Genomic DNA, 20,558 nt, shown 5'->3' on the forward strand with positions numbered 1-20,558 from the left:
TATCTGCGTGTCATAAACTTAAGCAACGTCAAATTGTACGAGATCATGCATAGGATTTGTGTTATGAAGGAATGGCAGTAGACTATTCCAAGTTACGTTAAGTTTGGTACTATGACTGTAGTAAATAAAGTAGGCATTTTAGTAATGTCGCGGCACGTTCATGTGCAAGTTGAGGTAATGAGTTACGTGATGAAGTGATAGTGTGGTTATATGAAATAAGAATAATAATTATCGCGTCATGGATATGATATAGAGTTGTTGATGATGTATAATGGTTGTAGTTATTGTTTCTTCGAGAGAGAGTCATAGTTGCATGAAATAAGGTCTCGTGACTTCAAATGTTATAATGGAGAAGATCACTGATTTCTCGCCAATTCCACGCAATGATTTTAAGCCTACGCATTTTATCTAGCTCAGGACATGATCTCAGGACGTCGAGTGCAATATTTCTTTTATCCATATTAAGTTACTTGGAGAAGCAAATGTTTACTCTGGATAGTTTGGAGCCTTCACTGATTCGATTAGGAAGATCTCGAGAACTCACTGAATAATTACACTTCTGTATGAATTTCAATCTATAGGCCGATCGCTGGTGACCTAGGGTTTCGAAGGAGAATCAATTTCTTTTAGCTGGAGATATTGTCATCCGACTAAGTAGATTCTCCATTGGTAGCATGTGTTATTATAACCTTGTAGAACCAGAGTGATGACGTTTCTTGCCATTTCGTACGCACGTAGTTTATGTCAATAAGATAAGGTCATATTACCTTAAATTCATGAATTAAATCTTGTGAAGATGTTACTTATTGGATGATTACGACTTACAATGGACGTAGCTTAGCTCATGATGTGTAACATAAGGAAATATGAGTGTCTAAAAAAAGCAACTAAATAGGCAGAGAACAATATTTAAGACGTAAACCTTATATGTGTGTACTTGTCAGAACAACGCAAGAAGAGTTTAGATTATCCTCATTGATAGTCTTAAAACTACGGACAGTCAATCAGTCAGTTGAATTTTAAGTACTGTGATAGTTTTTAGAATAAATATCGAGTGTTAGTTAACATAATCTGATGCGATGTCCAAGGACGGTTGACTTAAACAAATAGAACTCCATTTCTTGACTGAAAAATGGCTCAGAAGGTCCACATGTGTTTCTTTATTTCTCAAAATAATACAACTAGAAGGACTATAAATAATAGTTGATAGGAGTTTTCTTTTCTTTTCTGTGGATGCATCCTATATTTTTAATGTAAATAATTTTCATGTTTTATTTTCTTGCCAAGAAGGCACTTGTAAATACTAGTAGCTGTATCCAATTTAATTTATTTAATCATCACCCGACTCGCTAGGTGAATTGAAAGAGAAGGATAGGGCATTCTATTTTTAAGAATCTTCCCACATGTGTCATGTCATTTACAATATTAATTGATGATTTCGGAGATGAATGAATACTGTACTAAGAAAGGAAGCTATGTAAGCCGAGAAGACATTCAATCACTTAGGGTGAAGTGAAAAGACGTAATTTTTCCAACGTTATCGACGGATATGGATTACTAGGTCGACGATGAGTCAGTCAATACTAAGGTTACTTCATTAGCAAAATTTTGAACTAATTGCTTGAATATTTGATTTAATATTTAAATAAATTTTGAATGGTGAAACCTAAAAACTCTTTCTCTGTGTTCTTAGCGTAAGGTTTAGTTGTAAGATTGTAGTAGTAATGATCGACGACGAATTTCTTAAGAATTAATGAGAATGGTACCTAGCTAAATACGAGTAAGAGACGTCTTTCTGCGTTAGTTAGGGAATACCGTTGTTTGACCTGGTCGTTTTTCCGTTGCGGAACTCACACCCGTAGAACTCAGTCACCCGATTTATTGAAGTTAGAGCTAGTCTGGATCTCTTGTGTCCTTGCCTGGACGCGGGAACGGCGCATTATGGAGAATATATCATCAACGGAGTATTGAACCGTAACAAAGATGATATCTAAAGGAAGTAAAATGAGATTATATATATCAGAAGGATTAATAAGAAGAGATGAATATGAAATATGTGGTAATGAGAGTATTGAGATGTAATGTTTGTTTCGTCGTAAGGTTATATGAAGGAAGTTCTTGTTACGGATTCATATGATAGATATTGGTAATACATGATAAATAAAATGAAGGTTATAAGGTTAGGTCATGTTGAGATGAACATAGAGCAGCAGTCTAGCTGATTTAATGTTGATTTGTGACATAACGTAACAGATTATGTATAGTTATTGAGTTTCAGATACGTCTTATTGGTGAAGAACGCAAATAAACAGTCTTAAAATAAAATCAAACAGGACAATCTTGTTATATCTAAAGCAGACAAAGCTAGTACAACAGTAATCATCAACAAGGATGAACACATTCAAAAAACGAAAGAATGTTTCAATAGTTACACATTTCGTATCATACGTAAAGATCCCACAAACACAGTACAAAGAAATCTGAAAAACTTACTCAAAAATAAACACCTTTTACTCACCGAAACAGAAGCAACAAATCACAATGAACCCCCAACTACCAACTGCAAAAGCTCTTCCAAAAATTCGTAAGGAAAATATACCTATGAGAACCATAATAAATCAAAGAGCCAGTCCTACATATAAGTTTTCAAAATACATTCAAAGATTTCTCAAAAACCACTATCATTTACAAGCTAATACAATAGACATAACTCAATAGACTTCTGTAATAAGACTAAAGAATTACAATTAGAACAATACCACTCTATGGTCTCATATGACATAAATAATATGTATCCGAATATTCCTACTAAAAAAATCATAAATATTATTCTATCCAATCTCAAAACCCATAGCAAGTTAAGTAATTTAGAAATTGAAGAGTTCATGGCACTACTGAAATTTGCTATTAATAACAACTTTTTTAGGTTTCACAACGCAATTTATCAACAAATAGGATTACCGATGGGTTCCCCCGCCTCCGGTATACTAGCTGAAATATATGTAGACCGCTTAGAATATAGCTCAATTAGCAAAATGGATGGAATACTTTTTTGGTCCAGATTTGTAGACGACGTTTTTGTCATCATCGACAATGGGCTAACTAATGAAAATGCTATCTTAGACAGTATAAATACCATAGATACACATATACAGTTCGCAAAAGAATCCGAGAACAATTGCAAAACAAATTTTCTTGATCTGACTATTACTAGACATTGAAAGCACCTGACCTTCCAAATTTACCGTAAACCCACTCATACAATAAACACTATAAAAGCAGACTCCATTCACCCTAGTTCCCATAAAAAAGCAGCGTATCACAGCATGATTTACAGGGCATTTAATATACCATTATCAAAAACCGATTTTAATGAAGAGATACAGTTAATTTATGAAATAGCCAGAAAAAATGGTTATAAGAAGGAAATTATTAATTCCATTATTCAAAAGATCAAATCCCGACCCAAAACTAACCTGTTGAAATTGGATAAACCTAAGAAGGACTATGCAACTTTTACCTTCAATAACACATGCGTATACTCTCTAATTAACATCTTTAAGAAACATAATCTCGAAATAGCTTTCAGAACCACACATAATAGCAGGAGCATAATACATAATACCAAGACAATTAATAATAACAACAAATACCTTCGATGGGGAGTATACCGTATCAGCTGTAACAATTGTTTAACAAGTTATGTAGGACGTACTGGTAGAAATTTTGTGATTAGATACAATGAACACATCAATGCTATCAAACAATCATTTTTCGGCAATAGGTCAACACATGAACGATTACAAGCATAACTTTATTAATATAGACGAGTTGAAAATATTGAATATGAACCCCAAAGGCCCATTGCTTAACATAAATGAAGAATTATACATAACATTGGATCAATACACAAACCCCAATTATAAAATTAATGAAATAACAGAAAAAAAACAACATTTTGTTTAACAAAATTATACCTATCGTAAAAGTTACTACCTCAGAATAGTAAACAAATAACGGCATACGCAAGCCATGGCACAGACAGCGGACACGCCCGACTCCGCCCATATGCGTGCGGAAGCTTCCCCCACTCATCCCTCCATTCCCCTAACAATGGCCGACACCAACACTAGAAGTATGAGGTACAATACGCGCCAGACAGCCAAGCTGCATGCTTCACAACCACTCAACAGCAGTAAATATCACAGAACACATACACAAATGGGCACATGAACATAAATTTAAATAAGAATCTCTAATTTTTATTCATTTCGACTTACAGATAATTACCAACATTCATAGGAAGTGAAAGAGTCACCTTAACACTCAAAGTGAACTGCATTTAACGATCATCAGAGTATCAGCAATGTCAACTCAACACATTTATTCTCAAATTTTACATGATCAACGCAATTAGAATATTAAGAAGTGGCTGAACCATTGGCATAATGTCTCAAACTCAAGCTGATAACCCTCATATGAAATGTTCTGTAAAAACAACGCAAGAACATACCGATGTGTTACTTTAGACTGTCATCAGACATTTGCATTTTATTATGTTTGTTAATGTTTTAATGGTTTATATAATTTTAACAAATTGTTCAACACATATTTCATATCATCTGATATAATTAGTGTCAATATGAACGTAATATTAACTACTATATATGTGCCAACTAAGCATAGCTCATACAAGACCCAAACATCTATGTTTTAATACAACACTCTTTTTTAACTGACAAGGCACAACGCCTATCACAACTATCACAAAGCTGAGCTCAAGCATACTCTTTGCACGCATAAGATATAAGATGGATGACGAACTCATTCAGTTACACTTGTTTGCTAATTTCATAACAAGATATATGTATATTGTGTCATATTTTATCATGTATTTTGAGCATCTTAAATTGTTTATACATTCAACTGTTTATAGATAAGCTATAGAATTTAAACATTCTTAAGCAAAGCATAAGCACAACTACAATGATTTAAATTTTAGGGTCTATCACTTTTATTGGTGAGGCAGAATATAAAAGATGCAAATAATGTAAAGATTCTAATGAGGCTGAAGATGACCTTGTAAGAGGTCGAAACCGGTCCTGTTATATTTGTTATATATGTTAAAATAAATGTGTATTGATTAGGTGGAACTTTTCTTTCTTTCATGACATTTGGTAATTATCAACACGGAACAAAATTAAATTCATTAATCAAACATATATTCTCGAAGTGATGAAAAGCTAAGTAAGCTCTTAAATCCAGCTGGACAAAAATGGAAAGTGAACTTCTGCACTGAAACAAGTGAACCATGAGATGAAAGAATGTCATGCCAGGCATCTCCAGAAGGGAGAAGGACCACCGCACTAGAGGACAGGGTTTCAAAGTATACGTGGTTATCATTGGATGATCCCATTATAGCGTAATACCATTCAAGTCGTGTGTTAATGAATATGAAACTATGTGTGTAATACAGTAATTATGAATAGTCAGTCACTATTTGTTCGACAATGTGTTTGAGGGTTTGGTATTCAACTCATGTTGTGAATAAGCTTATGTGAGCTGTTATTAAGGATATTTTGAAGCATTTGTAAGATTATGTATCTCTTATTCGAAGAGGGAGACAGTCTTCTTATGAAAAATACAGGACATGTTAAACTTGCAATAGCGATTTCCTGTGAGTGTATTGTCGTCCCCTGTAAAGCCTGCCTTTTGAAGTTGTTTTCAAACCACAATTTTCAAAGCTCAAGCACCTGTTCAAATAATTTAAAAGAGTGACTGTTCAATGTTCTCTCATATGCCCTGTTATATGTAATTGAAAGATCACTGAATAAATTAATGCTATGGAATATTTTTATTTTCATTGAATTTGGGATATATAATAATTATAATGATAAACTACAGTTACATGTTAATCAAAGTGATCCTTACAAGTATTTGTTGTTTGTAGTTATTGCGAACAGTAACTTCTTTGTTTGCTGTAGTAAATTAGAATACTGCGACTTGTTATATGTGTTTTCCTTAGCGCATCCTTTTTTATGTAATTGCATTATGCATTTTTGATGAAATGTTTTTAATGTGAATATTCTCATTGTTGAATTCTTGAACTGGGAAATGAATATTAACTTAGGAAAGAATATTTATTACTCATTTTATGCAAACATCAAATAATTGTACTTCTCTTCGCATGGATATAATGAACAATAGGTCTTAGCACACTCCCAATCAACATGCCAAAATTACCTCTAAGCTGCGTAGTGATGCCAATTGTACCGCGAGGCACACCCAACCCAACAATTTAAATGAAGTGCCTTGAAGAATGCCATCTGATATATGAAGGTCGCACCAACTGGCGCAAGATATTTGGACTTTTCTCCACAGGTGTCTCTACGAAAAACAACATATGTTATGCGCTCTAGTGTGAAGAGTAACTATTAAAATCCTAAAGCAACTTTTTATTTTTTGGTTCCCTAAGCTGGGTTGGTTATTTTTTGTTTTTGGTGTATTACAGTTCGCAACACTTCTATCTTCTTCCGCCAACTTCAAATACTGACAAATAGAAAATTCTGTATATTTATATTTTAGCCAATAAGATCCACATTGTATCTTTTTGATTATCCAATAAAATTTGGAGGTGGGTCGGGCCTTAGCCCAGAGCTCTCGAGAACCTTCCTCTCGGGTATAAAAGCTGGCACCTTTTCGTGTCACTTTGTCTTATTGATTATCCAGTCTACTGAGCGTGTGTTTATAACTGTGCAATAGCATCTGAAAGCTAGCTCGAGTGGAAGGTTTCCAATCTTTAATACTGTAACCTTAAAGTTCCAATCTTCAATAATGTAAACTTCATCATCTAACGTAAATCGCAAAATTACACTTAGCCAAGATTTGGGAATGGGGGTTCGCGACGCACCTTTCGCGTATAACAGAGCGAGCGAACGGAGTTGAACGATATTCGAATCCGCGACCTCCAGGGTATAAAGCCTGTGATATAAAAAGTAGCAGGTATATGAACACATGTACATATGAAGGCAAATTACAGGAGAGTCTGTATAAGTCAGTATAATTCATAATTCATACTTAATAATAATAATAATAATAATAATAATAATAATAATAATAATAATAATAATAATAATAATAATAATAATAATAATAATAGTAACAGGAGATACGCCTCAACTTCGCACATTCAAAAGAAATGCCTTAAAGAACTCTATCTAGCAAACAAAACGTGAAACAGCTACTGCATGAAGATGGAAATTAATCAGATGTCATGACTGAATAGCTAAGAAATTTGTCATTTCTAAGTTTCCTAAATTGATTGGATTTATTTTGTTTTGGTGTACATCAAGAAGTGTGAACTTTTCTCCATAGATGTCTCTACAAAAACAAGTTTGAACTTTTCTCCATAGATGTCTCTACAAAAACAGAGGTCACGCATTCTGGTGCAAGGTGGAATAATTTATTATTGAAAGAACTTTTGTGTTTATAGGTTTTCTCAAGGAAATTAACTTTCATTTATTTTTTATATATTTCAAGGTTTGCAACACTTCCTTCTCTTCCCGCCAGCTTTAGTGTCTGGCCAATCAAATTTTTATGAAATTATTTTTCAGCACATCACAGACTTCTTGTTCGTTTTTGGGTGTAACTTTTGATTCTGCCAATAAAAATTAGTCCAGAATCCTCTCGAACAATCCCCTCGGGTATATAAGCTGAGGTTTTTCTGGCTACCTTGTCTCATTGATCGTCAAAGTTCTGAGTGTGTGTATTAAGACAGGCAGGACACCAGCCCAGGTAATGGCCACCAATTTTCTACCTCTGTAGCTGCCTCCACAAACTTATCCGAGGGGAAGGTTCTAAATGTAACCATCTCATTCTGAAATGTAATAGTCTTTTCTTCTAATGTAAACTTCATAAAAGTATTTAACTCTATATCGGGGATAGAGAGTGTGTTACCCTCTCGAGTTAACCTTCAATTTATTGTTAGGTAACTACTATTTTGTAACTGCTTCTCTTTTCCGTGAAGCATTTTTTTAACCTTCATTCGAGTCACCTCAGTAGCTTGGGATTAGCCCATGCATCATCGGGTCGAGAGGGTTTTATACTAAATTTTCTAGGAGGGCAAGTGTACGCCTCCATTCAGTTTGTGTTCGGGCCATTAATTTAACCTGTTCCTTGTCCATAAAGACCCAGTAGGTTGGGTGATAGATACCCCTGTGTAAAAAAATTTTAAATTGTAAATTGTGCCTAGAGGGGCCAGAGACAGTACAGTTTTGTGTAATGTTGCCTTAAGCAGGCTGTGAGAAATTGGTCAATGTCGGAGAGCATGTAAGCTCTTTTCTAAGTTGACCGTAATATAGAGGGGTGCATTTGAAGTCCGTAAATCATTATTGTTGGAGCCAACTGCTTGTGAATACTGTGTATTGGGAGATATTTCTCCTTATCTGACTAACACAACATTTGCGAAGGGTAAAATTGGAGCTTGAAGCTCAAGACTTGTAAATTACCTCTCCTTGGGTTTTCGATTTTGTATCTCTATGGCTGTTTTGTACCTGATAACCAGTATCTGAAAATAATGTTTGTTGAGTTTGAGATTCTAAAAGAAATATAAACTTTATTTAAAGTTTTAAATTATTTCTTGCTATCGTAGACAGACCCATTCAGGCCCACAGTTTCTTTCACCTCTCTGCATTCCAAGGATAACCCCGGAGTAATAATAATAGCATAGCGTATCGAAGAGGAAGTGTGACATCTTCAAGAGTTACCCTGGACCGCCGCACAGATGCACTGTCATCCACAGTGATGACTGAGTGCGAGGATAACAGAGGCATTATCGGGACTACTACTTCAAAATCTACTAAGAAACTCAAGCATGCAACTTACGTTTGAAAATGATTTCATCTGCTGGACACTTTGGAATATTTCCTGGATGATTTCGCTGCCTTCGAAGTAACCAGCTCCCTTCTTATCTCCTTCATACGGAAGAGGAATCGATATTTCAAGTAGTGAAATACGAGTTTTGGTAGCAAACACAGCACATAATTTTCACAGAACCTCAACTGCAAAGACTTCACTTTAATAACATCTAATTTCTCCAAGTACTCGAAGAAAGTATCACCCCATAAAAATCCATACACGATAGCTTTTCCGCAACAACACATTATAAACACTTTCCGACGCATACGTGAGATATGTGGCGCTCTGCATTGAGCCGGAACCTTTAATTAAAGGGAAGCAGGCAAATTATCCGTCGGTTTTCCGAAAAGGAAAGGACGACATAAATCACACTGAATCACTTTTGAAATATTCCGCACTAAGTATCCGGCTAAATGATACATTAAGTACACTTTGCTACAATTCCGCCCACTTAACTCAGGTAAACAGTTTTCCCAGTCTGGTATTTGAATGTCATTTTCGATGTTCACAATTTTTTCCATGATTTCATCTACAGCTTGTGTCTTCACTGCATGAATTTTACTTTCAATTTCTCTCGCAAGAATACGCATTTGATTAACAAGAGACGTCAATTGGGATTCTGCTCTGTACTCGCAGTTTCCGCCAGACGATAAGGCAAGTTTAGTCGGTACGTAAAAAGGCTGCAACGTGTGTAATAATGTAGAAAGTCAATAGTGGATGGATTATCATTACAATTTAGTGATCGCAGGATACCAAAATGACGTTCTAAGGGATCTTGATTACATTTTCCTGTCAAAACCTAGCTATAATTGTGTTCCTACGAATATTCAGACACTTCTAAGGTACCTCCCACGGTAACTCTTAAAAACTCCAGTGTCCTTTGTGAAGCAAATGAATTTTGAGTATCTCTGAGAACATTTTGCCATTTAATTAAAGTTTCATGTGCCTGTGATCCTTTATACAGTGCTTTAGTGGGAATAGCCGAATTTAATGCGTCAATCAGACAGTTTAAATCGCTTGTGAAAATTTCCGTTTGTTTACTGTCTTCTAAATCCTGTGTTTTAATACCCTGATAGAATGCTATACCATTAGCGACTGATCTACTGAATAGTTGAAATGCCAGTCTTACATTCATTCGCTGAAACGAGTTAGGATCCAAATGGGCAGAGGTCAGTTTGTAGCAAACTTTCAATCCGGAAAGTTCAGGAGACGAGTCACATTCGTAAACTTTCCTGTAGAATGAAAAATCAACAATATTGCCATTATAATTAACCTGTCCTTTGTCATAAAAATGATTTCTTACACATTTAAATATATGTAGCACATCTGAAAATGCCCATAATTTTATGTTGGTTTGATTGGAAATATAGCACCTCAGATTCTTTATGTTACCAGATATTCCTAAGCATTTCCACAACTTTTTATTCGACTGTCTACCATCCAATGTGAAACCAATTATTAGGACTCCTACTTGCTCTAATTGTACGATGACTTGAATGAGAATGCCATCGCAAAAGTGAATGAATGTCACACACGAAACAGTTATGAGTTAATTTTCGGTCTTTTCTATGGATAGCCTTCTCCCATTTTAGTAAAATACCACTCTCTTTAGGGGGCCTGAAGTAATGCCTACCTGAAGATGATCGGTCATATCCAGATCTGCAGCCGGGTACAAAACGAGGGCATGATGTACTAGCTTCCTCCCGCACTGATATATGTTGCTTTATAGCACAATAGCAATAAAGAATGAGGTATTTAAGACATAACACTACTCACACCACTCAATCGTGAATACACTAATAATGCAAACTGTCGAAACATCTCTGACAGCAACGTTAATGAGCAATAAAAATTACTACAACTGAAGGAGAATATAACGCAGGCTAATGGCCAAGGGTCTCTGTTGACATCGCAATCGCCTGTGCTGCCACCAAGCGGGTGTCCCACCAACCTCTTGAGCTCTCTTACGGGCAAACGGAGATGATGTCGCACTTCCTCTTCGATACGCTATGATAATATGAATAATAATAATAATAATAATAAAAACAATAATAATAATAATTGTACAGGGAGGTACACCTCAATGCCGCGCATTCAAAATTACCACCTAAAAGAACTCCTCTATCAATCAAAAGTGAAACCAATACTACAACAAGTTAGAACTTTAGTCAGAGGATGTCACCACTGAAATATTATGTAATTTTCTTATTGTGCAGTTGCCTAACTTGAGTGATTTTCTCCTTCTCTTGTTTGCCATTCATCAAGAAGTTTGGACATTTTTCCACAGAGGACACCACTAAAAACTATAATCATGCACCCTGGTGCGAAGTGAAAGAACTTATAATTTAAAGAAGTTTTGTATTTCTAGGTTTTTGCAACTGATTGATGTTCATTTATTTTTGGGTTGGCAATTCTTCCTTTTCTCTCTTCCAGTTTTGAATCTAGCCAATCACTAACTTTTGTAATTAATTTCCAACCAATCCCGTATTTCTTCTTCACTTTGTATCTGCCAATAAAATTTAAGAGTGTGTGTCCTGATTAATCTTGAACAATCTCAAACCTATTTAGTATTAAAAACTTCATTTTTTGTCCGTATTGACTCAAGATTTTACAATGCTTAGTAAAGCTAAAGGTTCCACCTATTCAATACGTTATCGTAATGGTCTATTTAGAACATCACATATTTATTTAACTTATTATAAAATAAATACATGTATTATAATAAGTTAAATAAATATGTGATGTTCTAAATAGACCATTACAATAACAAATTGAATAGGTGGAACCTTTAGCTTTACTAAGCATTGTAAAATCTCGAACCTTCCCTGAGGGTTTTTAAACTGTGGCTTTTCACGTTTCTCGGCCAATTGATCGTCGACTTACTGAGTGTGTGTGTCAAAGCAGGAGCCGAACGGCCTCTTTCATCGATCAACAGAACATCCACAAGGTAATGGCCACATATCTTCTTTCTTTCTTGCTACCTCCGCAGTTGAACCCGAGGGAAAGGTCCGACTCTTTTGTTATGTAACAAACTTTTCTAAAATGTAAATCTTCTTCGGCTAATATAAAATATTTCATAAAGCTTTGACTTTAAATTGGGGATAGAGAGTGATGTACTCTCCCGAGCTTCCGTTCATCTTGCTTTGAGGTGACTACGTTGTAATGTGTTAAAGTAAATTCTATACGACTCACCTCAGTAGTTTGGGAATAGCCCCTGTTTCATCGGCCTAGAACCCTTTAGGATTTTTAGAGTTCAATATCTTGGAATGCAGGGTACGCCTCCATTCCTTTTGTGTTTGGGCCAGTTATTTAACCTCTCTTTTCCATTAAGGCCCCATAGGTTGGGTATTAAATACCCCTGTATAAATTATTTTCAAATTGTAAGTTGTGCCTTGAGAGGCCAGTAATTGTAAGCTGATGTTGCCTTCAGTAGGCTTGGAAAACTGAGAGACTGTTAGCTCTTTTTCTAGTGTTGTAATAGTAAAGAGTGCCCCCGGAAGGTATTTTGGAGAGCAAGTGTTCTTGAATTATGGGATTTCTGCCCTTGAATAATTTGTGCTCTTTTGTAAATTTGAGCTAGGAGCTCAGGAAATGTAAATCGAGGGGCTTCAAGATCAGGATTTGTTAAGACCACTAATCTTGTCTTTTCCTAGACTTGTATTATGATTACCGCTCTATCTGATATTTCATTATTATGGTGAAAAATTGTTAAGTTTGAAGTTTTGAAAATATAACCTTCAGTTTAAGTTTTAAATCAATTTTGATATTGTAGCTAGACCCATTCACGCCCGCACCTTCTTTCATCACCTCTGCGTCCCGCAGATCCCCCGGAACAATAATAATAATGGGAATGATAGAATATCCTGAAGAAAGAATCAGAACATTCTATGTGGCACAGAAACTTGTAAGCAGGAGTTGTGACTCAATGTTATGAAGCACTGTGCAAGCTAAATACTCAATTCTTCTGGAAATGTAAGATGTCACGTGTAAGGGACATACGAACAGCTTCTAAGCTTTTCGAGAAAGTCTTGTGTAGTTGCAATGTGATAGGGAAGTTCCATACTAAGGAACCAATCAACGAGCAGTGATGCTGTGACATGTGCAAGTGACTAGGGGTGGTAGTGTTTTACTCAGTAGAGAGTTCTCGAAGGAATGGAAAGATATATAAACTGGTAACTCATAAACAACAAGGCTTTTGACTGTGAGCTTTTTGACTTTTGGCTTTTGGACGATCGGTTCTTGACTGCCGGCTCTTAGTCTGTATATGCCGGAGGCCCTATCGGCGAGTGAATTGACAGACGGCCAAGGAGAACAGTTAAGGGTGCTAGTATAGCGTGAGTAGAGCCACAAGTGTGTAGCTAAAGTAGTAGCAAGTTATATGAATGATAGGCTCTTGAACTGAGTGAGATTCATTAGTGAACGATCACAGGGTTTTCCCACACCAGTAGTCAATTAGCTGTTGGAATATAATAATAATTAGAAACCAGCAATCATTCTTATTTGGGAAAGTTTCGCATCGCCATGAAAGTAACGGGTTCCAGGGACGTCAACGTAGAAGAAAGAAGAAAAGAAGAGAGCAGCCTTCAACTATATGGAGATTGGCTCCATCCCATAGTTAAGTATTCAACCAGTGAATATACATATCCTTGTGTGTAAGGTAAAGACTCAAAGACTCACAAAAAGTTCTGAAATTGAAGAGAGAATTGAAGGTTGAATGGTGTCAGAGTATATGGTGTCAGAATTGTGTATGTAAATGTATATATGTGTATATATTCAAGGGTTTTAGAATATAAGTGAAGCTAAAACTTCTGCCAATCTGACTATACGCTCCCGGGTCCCTAGCCTGCCAAATCCTTAGGATCACGACACACCCTCTCGAGTTCCCTATCGACTTGACTTTGAGGTGACTATGATTTTGTAACCGTTTTCTGTCTGTAGCTTTTGTAACTTAAATTTTCTCCATCTAGTCACCTCAGTAGTATAGGCTTAGCCTCAGTAACTTTGGGCCTGAAGCCCAAATGGGGTTTCAATCCTTTCAGTGCAAATTTCAAGGAGTGTAAGTGTCTGCCTCTGCATCATTTTGATTTTTGGGCCAGTAATTTTAACCTGTTTTGTTCTCCCACAAATGCATGGTAGAATGGGCATTTGACACTCCTCACTTATGTTAAGAGGTTAGACTGTTGAGTGTCTATCACTATCACTACAATTAATCACTACTACTGATCTGCATTTAGGGCAGTCGCCCAGGTGGCAGATTCCCTATCTGTTGTTTTCCTAGTACTCCGTTGTTTAGTCCTATTACTACAATCAATCAATCAATCAATCAATCAATCAATCAATCAATCAATCAATCAATCAATCAATCAATCAATCAATCACTACTACTGATCTGCATTTAGGGCAGTCGCCCAGGTGGCAGATTCTAAGACAAGGAATACTGTTTGAATTGAAGGTTGCGCTTCAAGAGGCCTGAAAAGTGTAAATTTTAGTGAGCAAAGATGCTCTGGTTGTAAACGCAAAAGCTGAATGTTGCCTCGAGAAGACAGTAAGGGTATAAGGTTGGGAGCGCAGTCTCCCAGATAAATTCATAGAGCGTAGATGCTTTTTCTATTCTTGTAGAGGTGTTAGTGAAAATATTGAATGGTGCCTTTTGGAAGGCAGTAACGTTGTGGTCTCCTAGATAATTTTCAGGAACAAAAGGTGCTCATGGAAGATAGTACGTTGTGAATTTGGGAGAAATGTCTCCTTGACTACTGAGTGGATGGAGCAATAGAGATTGTTAAAGGGCAATTTTGTTGATTCTGTCTAAGTTCTCCAACTTTTTATCTAAGCTAACGAGGTAGTTCTATACCTGAAATCTTGTTCTGTCGCTGAGCGACTTGTTTGTTCAAATTTGGCATCTGGAAAAAAACTTGCAGAAAAGAAATATAGGTCTGATTTTAAAATTTGAAGCTATACTTCCGTTTGCCCCATATAGAGCCATTCATGCCCGCACTTTCCTTCACTTCTGTCAACCACTGCATCTCCATAACAAGTGGTAGCAGAGCATGGTTCAATGGGTTTGGATTAAGCCCCTTTTGACGGCTAAACACAGATATCATTAAAAATTAAAAATTTTCTTGGTTGATGGAAATTTTCAAAATTTGTTAGATTTTCTATCAACATGTTTGCTCCTCGCGAAGTCCTTGCACCTGGATACTTGGGGAAGGAGGAATTGATTTATGAACTTCTAATTAGGAAGGTCCAATCAGGTGGCACGGTTGTGGCAGATATTACCAAGCTTAAGGAATCTTTGGAATTTCCTATTTGTATCCCGGTATTTGGGGGAGAAAGAAACTGATGTGGCTCTATCCACTATCATGATAATACCACCGAGCTAGCTTCTGTAGTTAGTTTTTTGAAGTAAGCAATCCTTCGGCTAATAAACTTAAAAGAGTTCAAGCTAGATTGTTTCATTTCTAGATTAGGCCTAGGGACTTATTGCCTCTGAAATTGAAGGATGATCGTGCTAAAGAAGCAAGTAATCTATTGGAACACCTGTCTGATAGGTCAAATAGAGTTAGTCAATTGTTATTGGAGGCTGCTAGTGCTAAAGTTGACCCTGTTCAGACTGTAAACTTAGCTGAGGAAGAGGACTCTAGGAAGGCTATTGAGAGTAGGAAATCTGTGGCTTCTCAACAAACATCTGCCCCATTGGAGACAGCGTCTGGTCCTCTAAGACGACATCACCGCTCTTTATGAGTAATGCAGTGTTCGAACCTTCTCAAACGTCAGTGCCGTCCCCCATTATGTCACCTGGTTTCGGCAGCTTGCCCCACCCCTTAACCATGTTGTATAAGGGCATCTCCAAATTCTCCATTAATTAGACTAATGAGATGATTTCATTTCTAAGATTCCTAGTCGAGTTTCAAGACCATGTTTTAGTATTTGCTCTCTCACACTCCCAAATTCCTCAAATAATCTATCCCTATTCTGTAGGTGTCTTCTTGGGCAAAATAGTCGAAGCAATAGCTGATAGATCATCAACAGAAGATTTCCGTGCCCAACTTCTGGCTAACTTCATTCCAGCTAGAGCTACGTCATCTTTAATCTAGAAGTACTACTTCAGAATACAGAGGTTGGAAGAGAACCTTGCAGACTTTATTCAAGATATAATGTTCTATACGAGGGTATTCACTCTTCATTTTCCAGAAGAACAAATTGTCCAGACTATAGTAGAAGGAATCTCTCTGCCCTATAGGTCATACTTGTGTTTCGCCCCTCGACCCCAAACCTTCTCTGAATTAGAGGCAATGACAGTGTCAGCCGAAGGAGTAACGTACGCTGACCAAGGAGCCCCGTACATCATCTAACACTTCTCGGCCACCACCTCACCGAACATATCCTACATGCAAGTGTTATGCGTTCAGATCAATGGAACATCTTAGAAATAAATTCCCCTTGGTAAAATCTAGTGGAACTAGGTACTAGGAACGGAGCTGCTCCATCAAAAGTTTGTTTCAAGTGAAGGTCGTTTTCTCAACTTGCTAAGAATTGCACTTCAAGTAACAGTACACAATCTTGTTCAACTTCTGGGGCTGCCTCCACTAACCCAGCAGATAGGAAGTGACTAGCGCCCTTGGCTGAGTCACAATGTTCACTTTCCCGAGGCTCAACCCCTTTAAATCAGGGAACAAATCCTTCAAGGAAGAGACTTCCTCTGGTTCATTATTTGGAGGCCCTATGGAATGCCCTAGAATTGCGGCAGAGACTCCAGGATTCGTGCCATTTCTGTAAATTGAAGTAAATAACGAACCCATCACGGCTCTATTAGATTCAGGAAGCGTGAGTTCCATTATTTCTGAAGAGTGGCATTCTAAATTAAAAGCTTGTTGTAAATTTGCGGACTATTGTTTCTCCTCTATGAAATATGTTTCAGCAAACTCGTCACCATTGGAAATTTTAGGCTAAGCAATTGTCATGCCCTGTAATATTGGGGGCCGAATTTATGTCTCATTCAGTTCTTGTGCTCGACATTCAGAGCAAGTCGTGCACATTCAAGTTTGCTAGTAACATTAATATTTCTTTGCTGAAATGTAATTCTGTGTCACTTGCATCTATTTCGCCTACTCAGGGGGGAGATGTTAGATCTTATGCTTCTACCTGAGGATCAGGCTGGAAGTTTTAGAAGGTTGTGTCAGTCCTTTCCTGAGGTATTATCAGATACCATTGGTGTCACTGACCTTATTGAGTACAAGACTGAACTAAATGATTGTATTCCTGTTAGGTTCCCTCCTTATACGCTATCCGCACCTAAAATGAAAGCTCTTAAGGAGCAGATATTAAGAGATGGTATTATTCGACCCTCCAAGTTGGCGTACTTATCGCCCATTTTTCTTGTACCTCAACTCCAAGGTGGTTTCAGGCCTGTGCTTGATTACAGGGCTTTCAACCGTAAGCTCGTGTTACAATCTGAGCCCCTCCGGATCTTCATTCTTGTTCTTTATGGTTTTGCAAGACTATGTTCTTTACCATACTAGACCTTAACCAGGCACATAATCAAATTCCTCTGGCAGAAGAATCCAAACATTTAACGGCCTTCGCCGCAGGTTGGAATTTGTATGATTCGGGCTCCCCACGGGTGCAGCTGTCCTGACTGGATGGGGTCTTCTCTGACATCAAATTGGAAAATTGTTATCATTACCTTGACGATATCACTACGTTTTCAGAGACCTTTGAAGAGCACTTAGAGAATCTGAAGAAAGTCATAACTCTTCTTCGTAAGGCTGGGTGACTGTCAGGTTATGGCAGGTAGCTTTTGCTAAGCCGTCTATGTCATTCTTAGGGCATATTGTGTCGCCCGATGGTGTTACTATAGACCATTCCAGATCACAAGCCATTCGCGACTTCAAGCCTCCCGAAAACATCAAAGGAATTGCGAGATTCATAGGCATGGTGAAATACTTCATGAAATTTATTCCTAACTTCACTAACAGGGCGGCGCCTTTGAACCTGCTGGGTAGAAAGGCATCCAATTCGAATGGGAGCCGTCACAGCAAGCCGCTTTCAAGTCCTTAAATTAGCCCTTTGTAATGCCCCGGTATTAGCCATGCCCGATTTCTCTAAGAAATTCATAGTCCAAACAGATGCCTCCTCACCTGCTGTTGCTGCTGTCCTGCAAGAAACAGAACTCGGAAGGCGACCCATCGCCTATGCGTCTATGACCTTATTGGCTCAAGAAGCCACGTATTCCATCTACGAATTAGAGGGTTTGGCAGTCTTGTTTGGCCTGGAGAAGTTTCGCCGTTATCTGGAACATGTCAATTTGAATTAGAGACGGATAACCAAGCCTTAAGTAGGCCTCATCGTACAGGACGTACCACCCATTGGGCTGTCCGGATCTCAGCATTCCAATTTCATGAACGACACTTTAGAAGACCAGAAAATGTAGTAGCAGATGGACTAAGCCGCATGTTTTCTAATGAAATTGAGACGAGTGAATAGGGAGATAGTTTTTCTCCTTCCATGCACATGCCTTCTTGTATTGATGCTATTTTGACAGATGACATTGAGAAATATCAACGAGAAGATCCAGTGCTGCCTCTGATAATGAAAACCCTTTCTTCGGGGGAACATGTTGTCCCTTATGTGTTGAGGAATGGGGTTTTGTGTTGCCCTTCGAGGGATGATCAGAAGATGAAAGTTGAGGTTCCAATTGTTCTTGTGCCCATGATCTTCAAATACTATCATCAGACCCCATTAGGGGGGTATTTAGGAGTCTTCAAACAAGGGAAAAAAATCAGAGAGATTTTTATTTGGAGTATGGACAGTGGAATCAGAGAAATTTTTAAAGCTTGTAAATCTTGCTTGCTTATTAAGCCCACCTTATCTACTAAGATAGGGTTATTGCCATCGCATCGGGCATCTCCCCCATGGAGCATTCGTACATAGACTACATCGGACCCTTCCCCCAATGAAAGTGGAATGGGAATAAATTTATTCCTGTATGTGTAGACAGCTTCACTAGATTTTCATAGTTATTTCCGACCCAGCTGCCTACTATAAGAATAACAGTTTACACCAACATTCCTCACACTTAGGATATAAACATCACAACAGGTGTAAGTTGGGACATCATCAGCCTACAGTTAGGTCAGGGCCCAAACCTAGTGTCCCTAAGATTTGACATTTATATTATAGAAAATCAAGTAAATTACACTTAAAAACTAGCGTGAAAAACAGTGGGTTCATCATGGCTGCGAGGAAAGCAAGCAGTCGTGTTGACAGAGGTTAAAAACATAAGGTACAACATGGAGCTGATAGTGAAGTAATTAAAATCATTTATACATAACAAAAAATGATTATGATGTTCTTTTGAATGAAGAAGGAGTTAGAATTGTTAACTAATTAAATCTCATTCTTGCATAGACACCTGAGTCGGAAATAGGTTCAGGACCTTGACCTAACTTTAGGCTAAGACTTATTTCGGCTGATGATGCTTATGACAGTCAAGCGAAACATGTCCCAACTTACACCTGTTTTAATGTTTATAACCTAAATATAAGCATAGATAAGTATTGGACAGGTGGTGTAAACTATTATTCTTATTTTAATGTTCACAATCTGACGTCCAATATGGTCTACAATGAGATTTATTATTTGTAAGAAGCTGGCTACAGCGCAGTCTACTATTTATTGTCTTCATACAATCTTTGCGCCTTTGGTCCGTATCTGATAATGCAAAGGCTTTCACATCTGACTTATTCCAAAAATTCGGTTTCAATCTGTCCATATCCCGTATTACCCTCAATCATCTCTGGCCAAGCGGGTCAATCGTAATCTTCTGAGTATTGGTTATCGTTTGCTCTAAATTCCCACAAGTTCACCCCTGGGTCTCTCGTGTTCACGCTGCTCTTTAATCTGTGCTCACTCAATGGCATACTACCAGTGAAAATAGGTCCTGATAATATCAAAGACCTATGGAAGAAGCCTAACAGTAATCTTAAGGCTTCTCATGAAAAGGTTAGAGAGAGATATGATGTTGGATGGAGACCCACCAAATAAGGGTTGGAGATCAGGTTATGGTTAAGAATTTTGTACCTTCAAGCAAGCTTGCCCTCAGATTTCATGGGCCATGTATTATTTTGGACTGCTTAACACCTGTCACTATTTTGTTCAGTAAACAAGCTACTGAGAGGATATTTAGATTCCACATTTCGCAGATTAAACCGGTATAATCTTTTGTTTTTCTGTATAGGCCACTAAGTCATGGCAGTAAGAAACAAGTTATATTTCTTTCGGTTTCAGTTCAGTAATTTAATTTTTTTAATCAGTGTGTAAGGCATATGGGGAGGCCTTCTGCCTCGCCCATATCCATCCAATTGCATGTACTACAACCTCCCCCTCTAGTAAGGTTTATTTTATACCGTTGACCGGTTGTCATTACCGTATCCCCCGCCTCCAAAACCAAGCCTGCCATTCAGACACTCATCCCCAGTGCAGTCCACCTCTTCTGAACCTGCAGCTTAGAAAAAATAAACAACCCTCGCTGTCCATAAGAAACAATTTCGGTCACCAAGTAAATGACGGTTTCCGTGCCCTCTCTGTCATCTGCAACCGTCTACCTACCTTGGAGCATGCTATATCTGGTCTGTGGCGAGCAT

At 37.6% G+C, this 20,558-nt stretch overlaps 1 protein-coding gene across 5 annotated transcripts in view; it reads right to left on the reverse strand.

The window, feature by feature from the left end:
- LOC136884100 (gastrula zinc finger protein XlCGF57.1) overlaps positions 1-20,558 on the reverse strand; it is a 122,463-nt gene that overhangs the window by 66,763 nt on the left and 35,142 nt on the right. The window contains exon 1 of one of the 5 annotated variants that reach the window (XM_067156135.2): positions 4,291-4,324. The exons of the other annotated variants lie outside the window; for them this stretch is intronic. Coding sequence (XP_067012236.2) covers positions 4,291-4,296 — 6 coding nt within the window. The 5' untranslated portion in view covers positions 4,297-4,324. Of the gene's footprint in view, positions 1-4,290; positions 4,325-20,558 lie in introns of those variants that run through there. 5 annotated transcript variants of the gene reach the window in all.

The sequence above is a fragment of the Anabrus simplex genome, chromosome 12 (assembly GCF_040414725.1).
Source record: "Anabrus simplex isolate iqAnaSimp1 chromosome 12, ASM4041472v1, whole genome shotgun sequence".
Classification (NCBI taxonomy): domain Eukaryota; kingdom Metazoa; phylum Arthropoda; class Insecta; order Orthoptera; family Tettigoniidae; genus Anabrus; species Anabrus simplex.